Source organism: Tenrec ecaudatus, chromosome 8 (genome assembly GCF_050624435.1).
Source record: "Tenrec ecaudatus isolate mTenEca1 chromosome 8, mTenEca1.hap1, whole genome shotgun sequence".
In the NCBI taxonomy this organism is placed as follows: domain Eukaryota; kingdom Metazoa; phylum Chordata; class Mammalia; order Afrosoricida; family Tenrecidae; genus Tenrec; species Tenrec ecaudatus.
In genome coordinates this window covers 89,573,623-89,593,079 of record NC_134537.1, presented here as the reverse complement: position 1 = coordinate 89,593,079, position 19,457 = coordinate 89,573,623, and the positions used below count along the sequence as shown (strand labels likewise).

Below are 19,457 nucleotides of genomic sequence, written 5' to 3'. Positions count from 1 at the left end.
TCAGGTTCAAAAGCTTTCCGCAACAGAATTACCTCAGCAAGGCCATGGAGACCCTCAGGGACTCTATTCTAGAGCTCCGTATGAACATCAGAGCAATAGTCTGGAAACTAGAGACCCCCTCCCGTCTACTCTCAAGTGCTCATGGGAAACCAGAGAGAAGGGTTCTAGAAGATTCCCATGAGCAGTCTTGCCTGTCAGAGCCATTAAATGAAGAGAGTTTATCTAATCTGTCTCTGGCACTTTGAGGCTCCCAGAAAGATGAAAGGGAAACCTATTCTAGAGCCGGAGAAACGCTGAAAAACTGGATTTATAAACACCAGAACATCCGCAAAATGCTGACCAGCTTCCAACAGCACTGAGTCCCACATTTCTACTTAAAGATTTTTCAGAGATGGAATAGCAAAACCAGGCACAAGAACCTAGCAAGCAAACCACCAATCAAAACAAGACAACCCCCCACCCCAAAACCAAGCAACAAAATAGGCCACACCAAAAACTTTATGCTAGAACAACAAGAAATAAAATAAGGAGATTGATAGGCCGGCTGATTGTCAGCAAACACAATATATTTACTGTATTAGCATTTGCTCACAGTGCAAATGGTACAACATTACACCATTTCAATATTTCAATTTTTAAAAATGCTGTTTTCATGAACTATGATATCGGCATAACAATGTGACAAAGGAGCAAATGAAATGTTGGTGAAGAATTTCACCTTTTCACAATATCAAGCATTTTTTTAACCTTAGTATAAGGTACTATAAATCCAAGAAATAAAAACATCCACAAAATATATTACATCTGGTTTGTCTTTTTCTAAGTACTCAACTTTATACAAAAGTCTTTCAAAAAATATCATTCCCCGTAGGTTTTCCTGTTTAAAACCTGATTTTTCCCCCTCTCAGTTCACATAAGTTAGAGTGCATTTTGTTTTTGTTCTGTTTTTTAAACATGCAGACATATAAAAAAATCTGGATAGCACAACCTTTTGGCAACAAAGTTATTTTTCTCTTAGTTTAGCTTAAATGTCTGAGAACAGTTTTATTAAAACAAAGGAAAAACTCAGAGCTATCATGCAGTGACATGCATATACCAGAAGGAGCAAGGGAAAAATACGAAAGGATATCTGATTCCTCCTTCCAGCTTTGAAGTGACCAAATTTTTTGTTTTTAATAATCATTACATTATAAAAAGTATTCAGCAAAATACTGTCTCTGCAAAGAAAGATTTTTACTCGTCAGCTGGGGGAAGAAAAAAAAAAAGGCCCTCCTGGCAAACTTCACCTCCTTCCCTTTCCTTCAAAGTCGTCCACGTACCTGGAAATTCACAAGCCCCTGCTCTTCGATTATTATTATTTTACTTTCATTAGAGTCCTCTTAGTTTTAATCTACCACCCAAAAAATTTTTTTCCCTAAAAAAAAAAAAAGTGGGAAACGCATAAAGTGACTTTAAAAACAGACATTCTGTAAACTCCAGACCTTTGTTCCTTCTCTCTGGGCAGCTTACTGACCACAGGAGAAATAATGCAAATAGGGACCAGCACCTTCAGTCAAGACTGTGCTGGAAGCTGTGTCCAAGAGCAGCCTTCTCTACTACTCTACTTGAAAAGAGCCACCCCTACACAGAGAAAGGCTGGACAGGACAGCTGGGGAGGAGGGTGCCTGAGAAGAGGTGAGGTAGGGCAGGGAGAAGGTGAGACTGGGATATGGAAAAGATATGCCTCATTCATCAACATGGAATAATGCAAAATTCCCCTGAACGCTGAGGAACATTTGGAGCTATATATGTATATATATATAAATATACACATATGCACACATACACACACAGATACAATCTTGTCAGTTAAGTTTTTCATAAAAAATAAATCATTTAAAGCTGTATATGCCTACAAATCCTCTTTATTCCAGTGCACTGCACTGGACAGCCAAGTACCTTAGAAATTTAATTTTGCTAGGAAATACATATTATGTGTATATGTGTCATATATATGCATAGACGTACACGCATACACACACACACACACACACACCATATGTATATTTGAATTCTGTCTGACAAATGGCAAAACAGAGCCAGCTCTCCCATCCAGGTTGGGAAGGAGAACCGGTCTGGGAGCGAGGAAACAAACAACGGGTGAAATGGGGTGGCTGGTTGAGGCCTGCCTTTCAGGGTAAGAGTGAGAGATGGGAGAAGGGAGAAGAAGGGAGAGAAAAGGGGGGAGGGGAGAGGGGAGATGAGCGAGGGCAAACTCTGGAATATAGATTTTTTGTTTTTTAAAGTGGGGCTGAAGAAATACATTTTAAAGGCAGGCTCAATGATGGCTGCTCCTTCTCCCCGAAGATCAGACAAACTGCCCTGAGGCCTAAGAGGGAAGCACTCGGAAAAGGGGTTCTGAGGGGCCAAACCAGAAGCGGCGGGCGGCGGCGGAGGCGGCGACGTCCGAGGCATTTCTGTAGGAAACATGATTTCCGAGCAGATGGAAGACCATCTCGTCCTGCCACGTGCAGGCGCCCAGCCTGAGACAGACCCTAGCGGCTTGGGCACCCAATGTGGGGAAGAGTTCGGGGTGGACACAGGCCAGTTCAGCTCGAGTCTCACACGTGCGCGCGCGTACACACACACACACACACACACACACACACACACACACACACACACACAAGAGCACGCGCGCAACCCTGCACACAGACGCGCGTGCGTGCGGCGGGCAGCAAGCTCTGCGCTTTGGTGCGCTCTTTACCCCTACCCACCTCTCCTCTGGTCTTCCAGGGGGAACAGAGGGAGACTAGGGGGAGAGTGAGGTGCTTGGGTCCAGCCAGGCGTGGACCGGCCCCACCCTCCCCACCCTCAGTTCCCTTCAGGTCCTTGGCGCGGGCCCGCGGCCCCTGGATCAAGGCGATCCCAACTGAACAAAGCAGGCTAGACGCCCCCTTTGCCCCCACGCCTTGGCTAAGGGGGCAGCCGGGGGAAGGCGTCTCTTGCTCAGCCCCCCCACCCCCCGACCGTTGGCCGGTGTGAAAGGGTAGGAACGGGGGCATCGAAGGGGAGCAAGGGACCGCACGTCCATGGAGAGGCCAGGGCGCGGCCCCTGCGCCTCCGTGGCCGGCTTTCCCCCGCTGCTGTCAGACAAACAGCCGGGAGGCACTGGACGGAAAAAGTGGGAATCTGGGGGCCCGAGGCTCAAGCGCAGGTGGTGACCACGGGGGCCAGGGACACAGGGGGTGCCGAGGACGCAGAGGGCGCTCCCCCCTTTTCGGCCTTCTTCTCCTTTTGCTTGAGGTGGATCTTGGCGTGGCGTTTGCGCTCGTCGCTACGCGCAAACTTGCGCCCGCAGAATTCGCAGGCGAAAGGCTTTTCGCCCGTGTGCGTGCGGATGTGAGTGGTGAGGTGGTCGCTGCGGCTGAAGCTCCGCATGCAGATCCGGCATTGGAAGGGCTTGTGACCCGTGTGGATGCGCAGGTGCCGGGTCAGCTCGTCCGAGCGGCTGAAGCGGCGGTCGCAGCCCTCGGCTGGGCACGCGTGGGGTCGCTCGTGGAGCGGGGTCTTGCTAGGCCGGTTGGGGTACTTGCGTGGCCTGATGGGTTTGAGTGTGAGCGGTGGCTGGGGCAGGCTGCCGAAGCCCGGGTGGATCTGCTTGTCTTTGAAAGCCTTGATGGTCTCCAAAGGGGTAATTGGGGGCGGGTTGACCCGGATAGGGTCCATGCCCTGGAAGGGCTTGTGCTCTGGAATGGAGCCCATGTCGTTGGGATGGTGGTACAGGTTGTAGTCAGGAATCATAGGGAAAAGGTTGCTGTCCAAGGCCGGTTTGGCCGATTGGTAATCCTGGGGGGAATAGGCGAGCCCTGGGTTGCCCTGGGGGTCGTGGAAAGACACGGGCTCCGAGTAGAGATCGCTGCAGTTGGAGTAGGGGGGCAGCGCCGGATACATGGCCTCCACGTCGCCCTGCGGTGGCTGCACCATGCTGGCCGTAGACGTCTGCGTGCTTAGCGCCCCGGAGGCCGGAGGCACCCCCAAGATGCCGGCGCTCATGAGGCTAATGATATTGTCCTGGCACCAGTTAGAAGGGGAGTCGAAGGCGAACTTTCCCAAGTAGGTCACGGTCTTGTTGCCGGGGGCTGGCTGGAAGGAGGCCGAGTAAGAGAGTTCCGGGTTGGGCTTCTCGTTGGGCAGACCGATGTCCATCACATTCTCTGAGGAGAGCGGGAGGGAAGAGAGGGAGGGGTGAGTGAAGCCGAGCCGGCTCAGGGGACCAGGCGCCCAGGTCCTGACCCAGGTGCCCAGGGTGCGGGGCGGGGTGGCGGGTGAAGCGCTCTGGCTAAGGAGAACGGGGAGCCGGGCGCAAAGCGGGCGGTGCCGCGCTCCCGGGTGCAACCTGGAGACAGCAAAATACTACGGATCGGGGTGTGGAGTGGCTGCCGCGCGCACACACACACCGCCGCACACGTCGCGCACACACTCACGTACCACACACACATCCACGCGTGCGCGCACGCGCGCGTCAGAAGCATTGTTGTTCTTCCCAAGGTGGGGCGGGCAGGTGGCTTCAGCTACAGGTAGTTTCAGACCCTGAGCGCTCCGGGCTCGGGGTCTTTCGCTCACCCAACTCGGCAGCTGCCCCAGCCCAGGCCGCTCCGGGGACGTGCGCCTCAGCCCGCCTTCCCGAAGCCCCCAAAGCGCGCGGCGCCCCGGTCGGCGACCCAGAGCCCTCCGACGCTTTGTCTCCTGCGTGTTGAGGGGTGCCCACGCCCGCAAAGGGAGCTCTCCGGCCCCTGCAGTCTCTCGGCCTGAAAGAGCTTTTGGCTCTCGCCGGAGGAGGAAAGACTAGACCCAGCTAGGGAGGACTTGGGGCGATGGAAGCCCGGCCATCCTTCCCAGGTTCCCCGGTCCCGGGATCGCCTCCCCCCCATGACAGCCCACCCCCGCGGGTGGGCCATCCCCTCTCCCCGCCATCCCCACACCCGGGACTCTACTGAACGCCCTGGAAAGGCAGCGTCGCAGTACCTCTCCCACCGCGGGGACTCCACGCCGCACATGGCTCCATCCCGGGTGGGAGGCTGAGGGAGTAAGGGGAAGAACGCGGGTGAAAAAGACGCGGGGCTCCTCCCGGGGAAGGGGGCGATAGCACCACGCCTTGCGCTCGGCCCGGCGGCGCTCGATCCCCTGGTGTGGGGAGGGAGATCCCCAGACCACTCGCACTTACCTCCCTCCAGTTGGCGGCTGCCACCGCCCGGGAGAACCGAAGCCTCTACCGTGGCGTCGCCAAGCCAGCCTTCCCGATCCGGGAGGGTGGGAGGAGTGGGTGGGAAAAGCAACTCGCCCCCCGGAAAATTCCCAGCGCGCCCTCATCTCTCTATGCGTGCATGCATCCATCCATCCATCCATCCATCCATCCATCCATCCATCCATCCATCCATCCATCCATCCATCCCTCCATCGATCCGTCTCCAGCGGCAGCTCACGTTCTCCCCTTCTTCCCCTGCCTCCCTGCGCCCTTACCTGTAGCCATCTGATTGTAATGGGCCACCGAGTCGCTGCTGCCTGAGAAGAGGTTGAGGGCGCTGGGGATCTCCTCGGGATACAGATTGTCAGGCAGTTGGTTTAGCAAACTGCTCATGGTCACCGGCAGCTTCTCGGCGAGTTTGCCGGTCATAGCACTCCCGAGCCGCCGCCGCCGCCGCCGCCGCCGCCGCCACCGCTGCCGCCGGCTCCTAGCGCAGCTCCCGGGCGAGCGGCATCCGAGAGGCAGTCGGTGGTGCAGGGGAAAAGCATGCGAGAGGGAAAGTTCGGAGGGAGGGGGGGGGGAGGAAAGGGGAAGGGGTGGGCCCGGGGAGGGGATCTCTTTTTTTTGGGGGGGGGAGCAGGGGCAAAAGGGGATAGTCCTCCGTAATCCTCCGCTGGCGTCCTAGGAAGCTGGTGGACTGGGGTGGGGTGGGGTGTGTGCGGGGGTGGGGGGCTGGGTTGAAGGGGATCTGGGTCCTCGGGGGTCGGATGCGGCCTCAATATTGATCTCACAGACGCGCGCCCGCGGTCCCCCCCCACCCCGCCCCCGATCCACCACCGCCACTGCCGCCGCCGCCGCCGCCGCCACCACCTCTGCCGCCGCTGCCGCCGCCGCTGCTACCACCACCACCAGCCCCGCCGCTTCCTAGCAAGCTCACTGCTGCCCAAAAGCTCCCAGCCAGGGAACTCCACCAGCCTATTTATCTGAGCCCCGGGAAAGCTCCGTGACGTAGCTGCCCATATATGGACAGACAAAGCCCAGCCGAAGGGGCGCGACGTCACAATGGAAGCTCCTCACAATGGAACATTAGAAAGCAGGAAGCGGGCCGCAGCCAACGTGAGGCGCCCGCACTGCTCGCCGCTCTTTAAAAAAGAGAGAGGGAAGGAGCGAGTGATAAAAGAGAAGTGAAAAGGGAGATGAGAGGAAAGAGGAATGCAGTTGAAAGCAAAGTGCGCCGCGCCGCGCAGCGCCAAGTTAAAAAAGCAGTCACCGTGCATGAGTTTGAGGTCTGCACTAGGAAAGTGCGCTTGTAAGACGCGAGGTGGAGGAGCTGGGGCAACGGTAGGCTATTTGGAAGTGGCCTTGAACAGCCTGGCGCAAAGAAAGAGAAAAGAAAAGACCAGCGGTGTCCTGTGCAGGGAGACCCAGTAGTCCTGCGCTCACCGTGCCCTCCAGGGGCGGGACCCTAATCCACACTGTGAGAAAAGGGCGATTCTCGCTAAGGAGGAGTCCAGCGTGTCTGTCCCCGCTCTCTGGTCCAAGACCTGGACTACTTTGGGGCCGCTTTGATCTCTGATTCGCTGCTCACGCCCCTGCCTCTTACTGGGATCCTGACCTCGAACTCGCAACTGACAGAGTGTGGAGGCTGCGCCAGAGGCAGGGCCAAGCTTGGGGAGGGTTGGGGGTGGGGGGGACACGGGCAGTTGGGGTGGTGGTGAGGAAATGGAGGGTAGGAGATAGGAAACAAACACTAGAACCCCTATAAAGTCTCTATAGGCTCCCAAAACGACCCCCCTTGGCCACCGGATGGCAGGGCCCAGCAGGCCCGGGGCGCAGTGCTCTCTGTTGCTGCCTGTGGAGGGACTGCTCCTGCGTTGCAGCTGGAGACGGTTGAACCCACAGCCTCAGCTACCCTGGCGGCCTCCCTCTGTCTCTTCCCGCCCCCTCGCCTTCCACAGGGCTGCCCCCATTACTGTGTGCCCGCGCCCTGCAGCCAAAGGACGCCTGTTTTCTGACCCGGCGCGCTGTCACCTCCCCGAGTGGCGGCGAATTCCGGGGGCGTTTGGGGCCTCCCCAGGCCTGCTCCAGGAGCGCGCGCACGGCCGGGCCGCGGGAGAGGGGGAGGAGAGGAAGGGAGCTTGGGAGAGCGACCCCGAATCACACCGGCTCGGCGTGGGAGGATCCCCTCATCGATGGCCGCGTGGGCGCGGTGAATCCCGCGTGCCCCGCTGGGGAGTCGGAGTTGGGGGAACGTGCATTTCTCAGGGGGAGTGGGTGTGTTGACAAGGAGGAAGAGAGGATCCCCAAGCCTCACGCCGTGGGAGGGCTGCGCGGGCTGGGGACATGTGGGAGGAACTCCCGGGCTGCACATCGTGGTGGGGGTGGATGACAACCTCGCTCCCCTCCCCTCCCCTTCACGCCGTGGAGAGCCCAGCCTCCTCCGGAACTTCTCCAGTTCTCGGGAAAGGAGGGATTCCCGCCACCCGCGAGCCCTCCCTCCGCCACCCCCGCCCCGCTCCTGTCAGTCTCCCCACACCTTTGCCGGGGAGGCACAGCGCCCCCGGGCTCTCCTCCGCCCGCGCCACGCAGGGAGGGAGCGCGCTGCAGCGGTCCCCAGCTCCGGCCCGAATCAGGGCATGCAGCGCTACCCGCCCCCGACTCCCTCCCTGGGGGGCTAGTGGCCCGCCCGGGGGCGTGGGCGGCGGTGTGAGAGCGCCGGGGCGCGGGAGGGGCCCCGCCGGCTGCTGGGAGGGTCTCGGGGCGGCCGGCCAAGCCGGGAAGAGCCATACAAGGAGCGGATCCGGTGACGCGGCGGCCGCGCCCCTTCTCCTTCTAGATTTGGCTGCTGATTCCGGTCCCCTGATTTGCATATTTTGGCATCCAGCGGAAAAGAAAAGAACAAAACCCGCAGCCTTTAAAGGAACCGCACCAGTTTAGCGTCACCCAGGGAGGTGGTCGGGGGTATTAGCAATATTAGCCAGCGGCTCTGGCCTCCGACCACGAAGCCTGCCCGTAGGTGAGAGGCGCGGAGCGACTTTAGACTAGCGAGTTTCCACCGCGCCTGTCCCAGTCTCTGTCCCTCTGCAGCTCCTGCTTCCGAGTCTCCCGGGCGGCTGGGGTCTCCCAAAAGCTCCTGCTCGGGGCCGGGAGATTGAAGGTCCCCGGCCTAAATCCGGCCCCCAAACAGGCGGCAGTTCCCTGGCTCCCCGCGGGAGGCACAGTTCTGTCAGAGGTGGTAGCTGGAAGGCAGTGAGAGGCCTCTGTCCTCAACTCTGGGAGTCCCTAGCTGAGGCACACTGTCCCCCTTGATGGGACCTCAGGAGGAGATGCAGCGCGAGGAACTTGAAACCCACTTCTATTTGGCAAGGGCTGGCATTGGTGAAGTGTAGGGACTAAGGTGCTGTCTCCCAAGCCCTTCTAGGCTCAATGTCCTTTTACATTTCACGGAGAAGAGCTAGCTTGCAGTAGACCAGGCAACTGTTTTTGTTTGCTTTCTAAAACACAGATTAACTTCAATACCAAAGAAAACAGAAAATAATACACACTAGAACAAGTAAAAATGAGTCAAGAAGGCAAACAAATGGTAAGAGGTTAACTTTTAAGCTAACTGTATCTGCAGCAACCCATCTTTCCAATGCACTGAGGACAGACCGTCACATGTCTGGTACATGGTCTGAGGAGTTCGGTGGAGACTTAGTCCATGCCGAGGTTCTGCAAATGGATTTTGGGTCATCCATAATCTTCTGCAAACCAGGTGCTCAGAATTTAAGCTCCAATACAATTCCCTCTCTGGTCTTGGATTTTATTATTTATAATCCTTGAATTACCTAGGCTGGTGTGCTTCTTCTGTATGCACTTAGCTTAGCCTCACTTAGAGGGCTGCTTGCTTGACTCAGCTTTAAGACTCCAGGCACAATTCTTCGTGATAGCTGGGCACCATCTGCCTTTTCACACACTTTGCTGTAACACCCTTATCTTCAGTGAGCACTTCTGGAGGCAAGCATTGAGCAGAGGTCTGCTTGCTGTCGTGGACTCTAGATAGAAGCCAACCTCTTAGCATAGACTGGGAGTCTTTTCAATTAAAGAGCATCCATTGAAGGTTCTGTATGAACTTTGACACATTTCTGAATTTCTTTCCTAGTGCCTTTAAAAACTTTTAGATTGGGTAATACTGCAAGGCCATCGCTCTGAGGTAGAAAGATGCGTTCTGCTACTCCCATGACGATGTACAATCTTGGAGACCCATAGGAGTGTCCCATAAGGTTACTCTGAGTCCGACTTGATTGTTGATGGCAGTGACCTTTTAGGAAGATTTTGGTAATCCTTGTAGGGAACCCTGATGGTATAATGGGTTATCAAGTGTTGGTCCGCTAAACACAGGGGCAATTCTTCATGAGAAAGGTGAGTTTGCTCTGACATAAAAAGATAGGGAAACAAAACTCACTGCCATCCTGCCAACATTGATTCCGTGTGGGTTTCTGGGACTGTAACTGTTTATGTCCGTAGAAAGCCCAGTCTTTCTCCCATGGAGCTGCTGTAGTTTCAAACTGCCGACCACGAGGATGGCAAACCAACACATAACCACTACACCACCAGCCTGGAAACCCTGTGGGGCGGTTCTACTCTGTCCAATAGGGTTACTGTGATTTAGAATGGACTGGGTAATGGGCTTGGTTTGGGGCTTTAATCCTTATAATGTCAGTTCTCTAAAACACACTCAACAAATAGAAATTATTACGATGAAACGATCCTTTCTTCCTCACCATGTAACAACCGCCCCACCCCCCAACTCTCCTCTTGTTTTTCCAAGGAATGAGTTTAGGTGGTATAGCTAGAGCCAGGGAACAGGTGTGGTGCTTTCCCTTCCACACCAGAGCGAACACAGACAGAGGTAGCGGGGTTTATTTCTTAGGAATAAAAGGAAGCTCCTGTTTTCGTGCCTGGCACCTGTTGGGCACCGTGCCAACCCAGAGATTGTTAAGGAATAGCCCCATTCTCCAGAAGCCCAGAGAAGGACTGAGCACGCAACAGGTAGTGGTGAAACGAGGCAGGGTACAGAGAAGGCCCTCAGGTGCTCTTTAGCTCTCTGGGGCCCTCTTTAGATGGTTTTGAAGAGAGGCTGTGACTCCCAGGAGAAGGACTCTGGTGATCCTTCCATCCCCCCTCTGCCACACTGGGGAAGCCCGCGTCGCCAAGCTTAGGCCTTGCTGCCTGATTCCTGTTCAGGGTGCAGCCAGCACAGGTGTTCACTGCCACCCTGAGTGATGGTGGCAGGCGGAGGCCAGGCTCTGTAGCAAGAGGAGACAACCCCGGGTGTGGAGTGTGGGTGAGGTGTGTGAAGTGAAGGCCCTGTAGACTAATAGCCTTCTCCCAGCTGGTTGCCAAGCCTTGAACTTAGCATACCAGCAATGTTTACCTCCCTCTCTTCTTTCCTCTGCTCAGACTGAGGAAAGGCTGAGGGTGTTTGTCTCAGTTTTATTGGCGGGCTTAAGTGAGATTGCCAAAGGCCTAATTACCTGAACTCTACATCTTGAACTTGTTTGGGGAGCGAGTAGGCACTGGTTCAGGGCGTCCTTAACCTGGAGATGGTGAAAGGCAGGTCTGCCCTCTTTGTGGCAGGGCCAAGGCCGCCCAGCCCTGGGCTTTTCTCTTCTCAGAACCCACCCAGCCTCACCAACTGTGCTTGCTGGCGAATGATCTTGTTTATGGAGGCAGTGGACATGTTGGTCTCAGTGAAAGGATTAGGGAAAGAAAGCTTGTGGCTTCAGAAAGCTGCCACAGAAAATGGTACCATCGCTGTTCCGTGTTGGCCCTCAGTTCTGCAGACGCCTCTGCTCTCCACAGTTATTTAGCTCTTCCTGTTCCTAAAGGTGTCCAGTCCTTCACTGCTGACTTCTGCAAAAGAAACCCCCAATTGAGTCTAACCTCAAACGTTAGCAATTTAATGCTTTGCCTTCTGCAAAGCGTATTTACACTAAAAAAATGTAAGTAGTAAGTAAATAGTAAGCGAAAGTAATACAGAACTCAGGGGATTTAAGCCCAAGGTTTAGCAGGGAAAGCATTTGTTTTTGTTAAGTGTCACTGAATTGGTTCCAACTCATAGCGCCCCTGTTCCCAGCAGAACAGAACACTGCCCGGGCCTGCACTGTCTTCATAATTGTTTTTGGGTTTCAGCCCATTGCTGTAGCCACTGAATAAATCCAGCTTGTCCCGGGCTTCCTATTTTTCCCTGTCCCTCTACTTTACCAAGTATGATGTCCTGTTCTGGAACTAGTCTCTCCTGATAACATGTCCAACGCATGTGAGACAGAGTCTCACCATCCTTGCCTCTAAGGAGCATTTTGGCTGTCCTTCTTCCAAGACCAACGTTTTCGTACTTTTGGCAGCCCATGGCACTTTCAATATCCTTCTCCAGCACCAGTATTCAAAGGCATCGACTCTTCTTCCGTCTTCCTTATTCAACATTCGACTTTCATATTCATAGGCCCACCTTAGTCCTCAAATAACATCCTTGCTTTTCAACACTTTAAAGAAGTCATTTTTAAAGAAGCAGGTTTACTCAACACAATGGCTCTTTGATCTCTTGACTGCTGCTTCCATGAGCATTGAGTGTGGATCCAAGCAAGATGAAGTCCTTAATGCGTTCCGTCTTCTGTCCATTTATCATGCAGTTACCTACTGAGTCCAGTTGTGAAGATTTGGATTTTCTTTACATTGAGTTGTACTCCATCCCGAGGGCCGGAAAACAGTAGATGCTCATTACTACTGATGGAATAAGGTTTATCGTGGGACACTAAGCACCGTGACAAGTAGTGGGAGATTTGGGGAGCAAAGAGTGGCTGGTATTTCTCAAATCACAGCAGGCGCACTTACATGCAGGGGCTATGCTCATGGGATTGTTCTTAAATGACAGTTCTCTTCAGGGTCCTCAGTTGCGTCCCGTATTTTGGTGTTCCATAGGAGGCCCTAAGGAAACCAAGCGATTGTGAATTGGAACTCTCCCTGATCAACCTTCTGTGGCATTCTAGAGGTCACCGCTGCTTCTTCACAATGACCCAACTTCAAAACATGAGGAAGGAAAGGGCAAGTTTGCTCGCAGTCTAAAAGGGACGCACAGGTTTGATGGCGACGTTGGTGGATGGTGCCCTGGCTAGGCATCAGAGCTGAGCGCAGTGTGCGGAACCACAAGAGGTTTCGCGCTTACAGCTTCTTGTCTACAGTCCCCAAAGATGGGGGCCCCTATATTGACACCCACCTTGTGCTAGACCCTTGGACAGGCTTCATTTTCTTTATGCTTTACAACAATCCCTTGAGAAGGCTTTTGGGCTGCCTCTCAGCACTTTGCCTCTCCTTTCCTTCTCTAGGAAAAGGAGTTTGGTTTTGTTGGCTTTTCCTTTCCTTTGAAGCCTTGTTGGAGGCAACCTGGCCACTGAGGGGGCTGAGCCAAGATTTGAATTCAGGTTCACATGACTCCCATTAAATTCCATCCATCGTCGCCATTTTGCCAGTGTCAGGCAATTTCATGAGAGGGAAGAAACGAGATGGAAGACGTGAGCAAAACGGAGGCAGCACTATCAAACTTGTGGCGGCAGCAAGGAATAAAACACAGCTAAACTGGAATGTTCTCCACAGCAACCTGTTGGATTGCCCAGAGGAGCCCCAGGCCAAGAGAGAGGAAAGGGGTTCAGCCTTACCATTCCTGAGAGGCCAGGGATGAGGAGCATTTTTGCTAGGGACTCTCAGTAGGTGGAATGGCCACTTTGAGTGTGCACCTGCTATTCTAGGCTGGCTCACGGTCACAGGTCCCCCTCTAAACCAAGCACACACTCCCATCTTAAACGTCTGCTTGGGGCTGTGTTCAAAACAAGCCAGGTTCACATCGAATCAGGCTGCTTTGATCAGACTGGAAGCAATTTAAGGGTGATTCGGGAGCCCTGGGAGCACAACAGTTAGGCGTTCTGCTGTTGATCCAGACCTGGTAACCTGCTTCCCTGAAGACCATGGCCTCAAAGCCCCATGCAGCCTTCTCCTCCTCTGTCACATGGGGTCACTAGGAGTCAAAACCAATTCGGAGGAATTGGCCAACTACAACTTGTGAGCAGAGTGACAGAACCTTGTTACAAAGTAATATATATATAACATATCTATATACACACATATGTGTATAATATATATGTATATAGATATTAATATATATATGTATATGAGGGGCACCCCCCAAAACGGTGCACATCCTGCCCCCAGCAAGTATTGAGCAACTTACTCTGAGTTAGTGTATTCAGTGGCATCTGCTGGGAAGATTCTTTCCAGTCACAGTGAATTTTTTCATAAAAGCAGTTTCACATGATCCTCACTTTTTGTGATGGCCAATTTCAGAGAATAGTGTGCGGTTGTGGAATCTTGTTTCCTGCTCAGGAAAAATGTTGCAGAAACCAATGTGACGTTGAACACAGTGCTATGGGAAAAACTCGTTTTCTCATTGCAAAATAGGTGAAATGTTGATTGATGACAAACCTCATTCTGGACGTCTGCCAATTTCCGGAACGGACAAAAATGTCAACTCATAACATCAACTCTAACATCGTGCATTTGGAGTTCGTTCCACCAGGTCACACTGTTAATCGAGCTTTCTATTTAGAGGTTCTGAAAAGATTGTGCAACAGTGTGTGACAAAAAAGGCCTGATTTGTGGCAGATGGGGGACTGGTTTTCCCACCATGGCAACGTACCTGCTCTCACAGCCATTTCAGTGCACCAGTTGTGGGCAAAAAACAGCATGCCTCTCTTGCCCCATACACCTTACTCACCTGACCTCGCTCCATGTGACTTCTTTTTATTTCTGTTAGTGCAGAGGGACATGAAAGGACAGCGATTTGAGGACGTAGAAGATGTGAAGAAAAAAACGAGGGAGATACTGTCTGCCATCCAAACAGGTGAGTTTGAAAAATGCTTCCAAGAATGGAATCTCAGATTTGACTAAGGTATTAAGTGTAAAGGAGAGTACTTTGAAAGTGGTAAGGTTGTTTTGTAAAAAATTTTAAATAGTTTGAAAAAAATTCCATATTTTTGGTGTACCTCCATATCTATATTTAACAGTTGTATTGACAACAAAATAATATTAGTTTGCGGGTTGGAGGGTATGGTCTGCTAAGTGGGTCCTTCAGGAGACACTCCCAAACATAGCCAATTACTGTCCTGGGTGATCTGGAGATGAGGGAGCAGGGAGGGAGGGAAGTCTAAGCTAGAAAGCAGACTTGGGAAGACTGCCGTGTAGACAGGTGGAGAATACCCACCCTGGGCTGGGCATCAGAAGTTCTGGGTTCTGTCATAAATTGTCTGTGTCCCTGGGTTTCTGGAAGGGGCTGGACTGAATAACTTCAAATTTCCAACTCCCCTGAGTCTGCCATAGGACGGGCTAGAAGGCGACACGTGGTGGAGCACCTCATCAAATGCAGGGGCTCCATAGGACTTGGGCTGGGCTCTGGGGAGAAGGAGGAATGGACCGGCAGAGGCTTGTGAGGGTAAGAAGAGTCAGGTGCTCAAGGGGCTGCCAGTCCCCTGGGTGCCACTGTGGGACAGCCCCTGCTTCAGCGGGGAGGGATGAGTCTCTGCTAAAAGGACTCTCTGGGGATGGGACTTTATGGAAAGAGGAACTTTGCAATTTGAAATGAACCAGAAAAAGTCTTGCATGCTGGGTGGGGGGTGGTGGGTGGTGGGGGTGGTGAGTGAAGGTGGGAGGCAAGACCCGAGAGCAAAGAGAGGATGACAGGATGACAGAAAAGGAGGGAGCAGGAGTTGAGAGAAAGACCCCAGAACAAGTTCTTACTCCTGTGGTGCTCCATCCAAGCCCCCAGCCTCTTGCTGGGGACCAGCCTTGCCTTAGGACAAAGGTTGAGTCCACAGGGCTAGCAGGCCCATTCCCCAGCCTCTCCACCCCAAGTCTATAACAAGGACCTTTGGGAAACCAGAGACGCTTGCCCTCCCTAGATCCTTGTCCCTTTTTTCTTTTCTTTTAAACTATAATTTTTAAAATTATTTTTTTTTCTAGATCCTTTTTTTTTTAATCAGCTCTCCACCTCAGTGTGCTCCTTAGCCAGAAACCACCTGGAATGTTGCCTCATTCATCTGGATCACCAGTGAGAGCCGTGCTCTTTGGTGTCTTCTTTGCTGTTCAATGGGGTAAAAAAAAAAATCTGGACTCCAAAGTGAACGCAGTGGATGACTCTTGTGAGTCCCAGTTGCATAAGCAACCTCTCTCACCAGATAGCTTAGGCAGGGCTTTTCCTGAGGTTGTCAAGGTGTTGTTCTCATAAAAAGGAAGCTCTTGAAGGACTAAGGTTGCCCCCAGGCTCATCCCATCACACTGAGGGCTGACTATTGGCCCAGCTGTAACCCACCGTGGCCTGTGTATCCATCACCTGACTGACGGCCTGGGCTTCCCAAGCAGGGAAGCAGGGTCCATGTGAATGCACAAAGAAGGTTGGTTCTCTCTCTCTCTCTCTCTCTCTCTCTCTCTCTCTCTCTCTCTCTCTCACACACACACACACACACACACACACACACACACACACACACACGGGCTGATGAGAATTAAGTGGGCTGTGCACAGCCCAGCGTCGTCTAGGAAGTTCATGGGAGAGAAGTGGCGGGGGTCAAGGTCACTGAGGGCCCGGGCTGGGTCCTTTCCATCTTGGTATCTCCAGCCTCAGCACTGGGTTCATCAGAGCAGGTTCTCACTAAGTGTCTGTTGACCAAATTCAGGTCCAAGTGGGTGATTCCGAACCATGGTCAGTTTGAGGGGGGAGCCTGAGTCACTTCATCCTGCCCTCTTGGTCCTTTTTAAGTTCTTCATCCTTGCCCACTACAGCACGGGAGGCCCTTGTCCACCCGAGTTCCATTCCAAGGGGGCGCATCTCGGGTCTGGGACTTGGCAGTCTGAGCTCACTAAAAGGAACATCTACTCAGCCCTTCCTGTGCACCCTCTGTGGAGGGAAGCAGACTTAAACTAGGTTCTTGCTCAGGGAGCTCGCCGTTTAAAGTGATGTGAAGATGACAAATCTAGCAGGGATGATTCTAGGAGACATGGGAATGAAGGAGTCAGGAGGGGATGAGGACCACTTATGGCACTTAGGGAGGAAATGTTTTTGGAGAGGGTCACAGAAGGCCTAATAGAGAAGGTGGGCTTGAGTAAGACCTGAGGACGGTCTAGGTCTCCTAAGAGGAGGAGGAGGGGACTGGAGAGGGAGGGCACTCTGCAGAGAACCGGGTTTCTCTCCCCCCTCCCCATGCTGCCTTTATTTCTTTCATCTCTCAAAGTAGAACCTACCAGGACCTCTCTTCTAGCATTTCTCCCTCGCACATAGCAGGCCAAGTCATCACGGCAGGATAGACGAGGCCTCCAGGCGGAGAGGTGGTAGACAGAACTCAGCCCTGAGTGTACATCAGATCCCATCCAGACACGTGAGCTCTTACCAGAATGTCCTGTGCCCTGCACTGCTGTCTCCCAATGCTTCAGAAATGCTCACTAGATGTTTGTTGAAGAATGAATATTCTAGACACTCTGCCAGGCCCCATTCCGGATGCTGTGAACAGGACCAGGAAAGGATGCTAACCTCATATGAAATACTGGAGGGGGAGGAAGGAGCCTTGGTGGGCATGGTGGATTACACATTAGGCTGCCAACAGCAAGGAGAGCAGTTTGAACCCACCAGTCTCTCTGAGGGAGAAAGGCGAGGCTCTCTGCTCCTGTGAAGATCTCCAGGCTAAGAAACCTAGAAGGGCAGCTCTGCTTGGTCCTGGGGAGTCAAGATATGAGTCTGAATTCACTCCAAGGCAGTGTGTTTTGGTTTTGGTAGGGGAGTCCAAAGAAGGGGCATGGGAGGGGGGCAACATGGATCCCGGGTTGGGGGGAAGGTAGGATTAATCAGCCAAAAACTCCAGGGCTAATAGCCCCGTTAATTGGGTGGTAATGATCGTTGGCACTTTTCATCTTCAAAGCAAGGAACACACTGTAATTAATGCTCCCACCACCCAAGGGCAGGGTGGGGGTGGAATGGGGCATCTTGAGCCACCACTGCTACTGCGCTGGGGAAACTGAGGCACTGATAGAGGAAAGTGTCCTTATGAGAGTGGGTCTTCTGGGCCGGCACAATAAGCATACTGGAGCGAGGTCTCCTCCAACTCTTGGCAACTGTGGTGCTGAGGTCCTGAGTGGAGAGAGAGGCGCTGGCTGAGGGAGGTAGTGGGAGGGCATGAGGGTTGCCCATGGGGTGTCAGCGGAGAACCAGCCAGGCCTAGGAAGGGAGGCCCTGTTTTTCCTGGCCTAGGGCCAGTGTCCTTATGGGGGTGGGACATGGCCCTCAGTCCAGCACTGGCCAGGCACAGGGAGCCCGGACGTCTTTCTCGCCCAGTGTCAAGCCGGCTCTGGCTACCAGCACACTCAGCATGAGTCACCGGCGGCCCCGAGATGCCTCCCGGTTTCCTCATCACAGTCTGGCTGCCCCGAGCCCGGAGGGAGTTTTTCATTGGGGTGATTACCCTGCCATCATTAAAAACCGGTAAATATCACCCAGGGCCGAGACCGCGCAGACGCCTGTGAACTGCAGTCTGGGTTCATAGGCCGGAGAGAACAGGCCCTGGCTGCTGGCGGGGCCATCCAACCTCCCTAAGACAAGTTCAAATCTCCCGTGTCCGGGTGCCATTAGCCAAGAATGAACCCACTGAGCAGCCTAGAGGTCCTTCTACCAGAAGGACCCATCCATTTGCTGTTGCACCCAGCACCCACATGGCCAGTTAGTTCTCTGCTGATTCCTTTAAGGAGGTTCTCCAGGTTGAACCCAACCCATTCCTTAGCAAGGCCTCCCCTGTTCCCCCAACCGCCCCCCCCCGCCAGCAAGATAACTCTCAAATGCCACCTTTTCAAACCAAACCAGACTACTCACTGCCACCACCCCTTAGGACAGTGTTTCAGAGACTAACTCTTAAAAGGAGTAGAAAGGTCCGCCTTTCTCCAGCAGAGCGGCTGGTGGTTTGGAACTGCTGATCTCGTGGTTAGCAGCGCACCATGCAACTATAAGGTTGTCAGTAATTCTACTTACGCCTTTTAACATTTATTTGTGAAATTCTTTGACACCTGTCTGCCTCCAAATCCTCCCCTGTGCTTCCAGGAGGGCAGGCTCCACGACTGACGTTTCTCTCCTCAGGACCCTGTTTCGTGTCCCTCCCTTTTTCCCTCCCTTCGCACCAGGGTCTGGAGTTCAGCAGGTCTCAACATTATAAAATAAACGGATGAGTCCATGAGGCGCTGTGGGCGTCTTCGGGGGAAGGAGGTGCGGGTGACCTGATTGCTGCTAACATGTGGTAGTGGTTGGAATTCAGGCCGAGGCACTTCAGAAGAAAGGTCTGGTGATCTCCTTGGGCAAAAGCAGGTGCTGAAATGGTGGAGCCCAATTTGATGGTGACACACGTGAGGTCCCCAGAGTTGGAATGGACCAGATGGCCACGGATTGATTTATGGGGCAAAGGCACTCCCTGTTGGATGGACTCTCGTGTCTGCTGGCTGGTGTCGCCAGGTGGAAATGGAACACCATGTCAGGTGCTTTCTCCTTTGACTCTCTTGAACGTTGTTTCAGTTTTTAATGCTGTCTGCTTTCTTTTGGGTTGATGTTTTTTCTGTTTTGTCGGTCGTGTTGTTTTTGTGGTTATTTGCTCCCTGTTTATGTTTTGTGTGATGCTCTGTGTGAGAAATCCAGGAGAGGTAAATCTACAGAGGCAGCAACTGGATTAATGATTACCTCGGGCGGGGCAGACCAGGAGAGGCTGAGAAGTGGGGTGCTGACCATCATGAGTACCAGAGGAAAACATTGTCGAGTCGATTGTGGCAATGATTGAGCAACTCTTTTTAATAGGATTGAGCAATTAAATTGTATGATATGGGGGGGAGAGGAAGGGGGTAAAAGAGGAGCTGATACCAAGGGCTCAAATAGAAAGTAAATATTTAAAAAACGATGATGGCAACATAGGTACAAATATGGTTGAAACAATTGATGTATGGAATGTCATAAGAGCTGTAAGAGCCCCCAGTACAATGATTTTAAAAAAGTATGATATAGGAAGTATATGCCACTGAGACTATTAAAAATAAAAACAACCAGGGGTGTGAGGGGCGATGCTGGGAGAGTGGAGAGTGAGTGGGTTGGAAAGGGGGAACTGATTACAAGGATCCACATGTG

At 53.0% G+C, this 19,457-nt stretch overlaps 1 protein-coding gene across 2 annotated transcripts; it reads right to left on the bottom strand.

The window, feature by feature from the left end:
• Positions 1-619: 619 nt before the first annotated feature.
• Positions 620-5,989, bottom strand: EGR3 (early growth response 3). 2 transcript variants are annotated; one of them, XM_075556517.1, is made up of 3 exons: positions 5,503-5,625; positions 5,008-5,060; positions 620-4,196 (listed from the first exon to the last, which is right to left on the bottom strand). In XM_075556517.1, the coding sequence occupies exons 2-3, from the start codon at positions 5,045-5,047 to the stop codon at positions 3,187-3,189; spliced, it is 1,050 nt and encodes a 349-aa protein (XP_075412632.1). In that variant the 5' UTR covers positions 5,048-5,060; positions 5,503-5,625; the 3' UTR covers positions 620-3,186. The 2 variants fall into 2 exon arrangements, with proteins under 2 accessions (XP_075412632.1, XP_075412630.1); XM_075556515.1 differs by lacking the exon at positions 5,008-5,060 and having other exon boundaries at positions 5,503-5,989.
• Between the last annotated feature and the right edge of the window lie 13,468 nt (positions 5,990-19,457).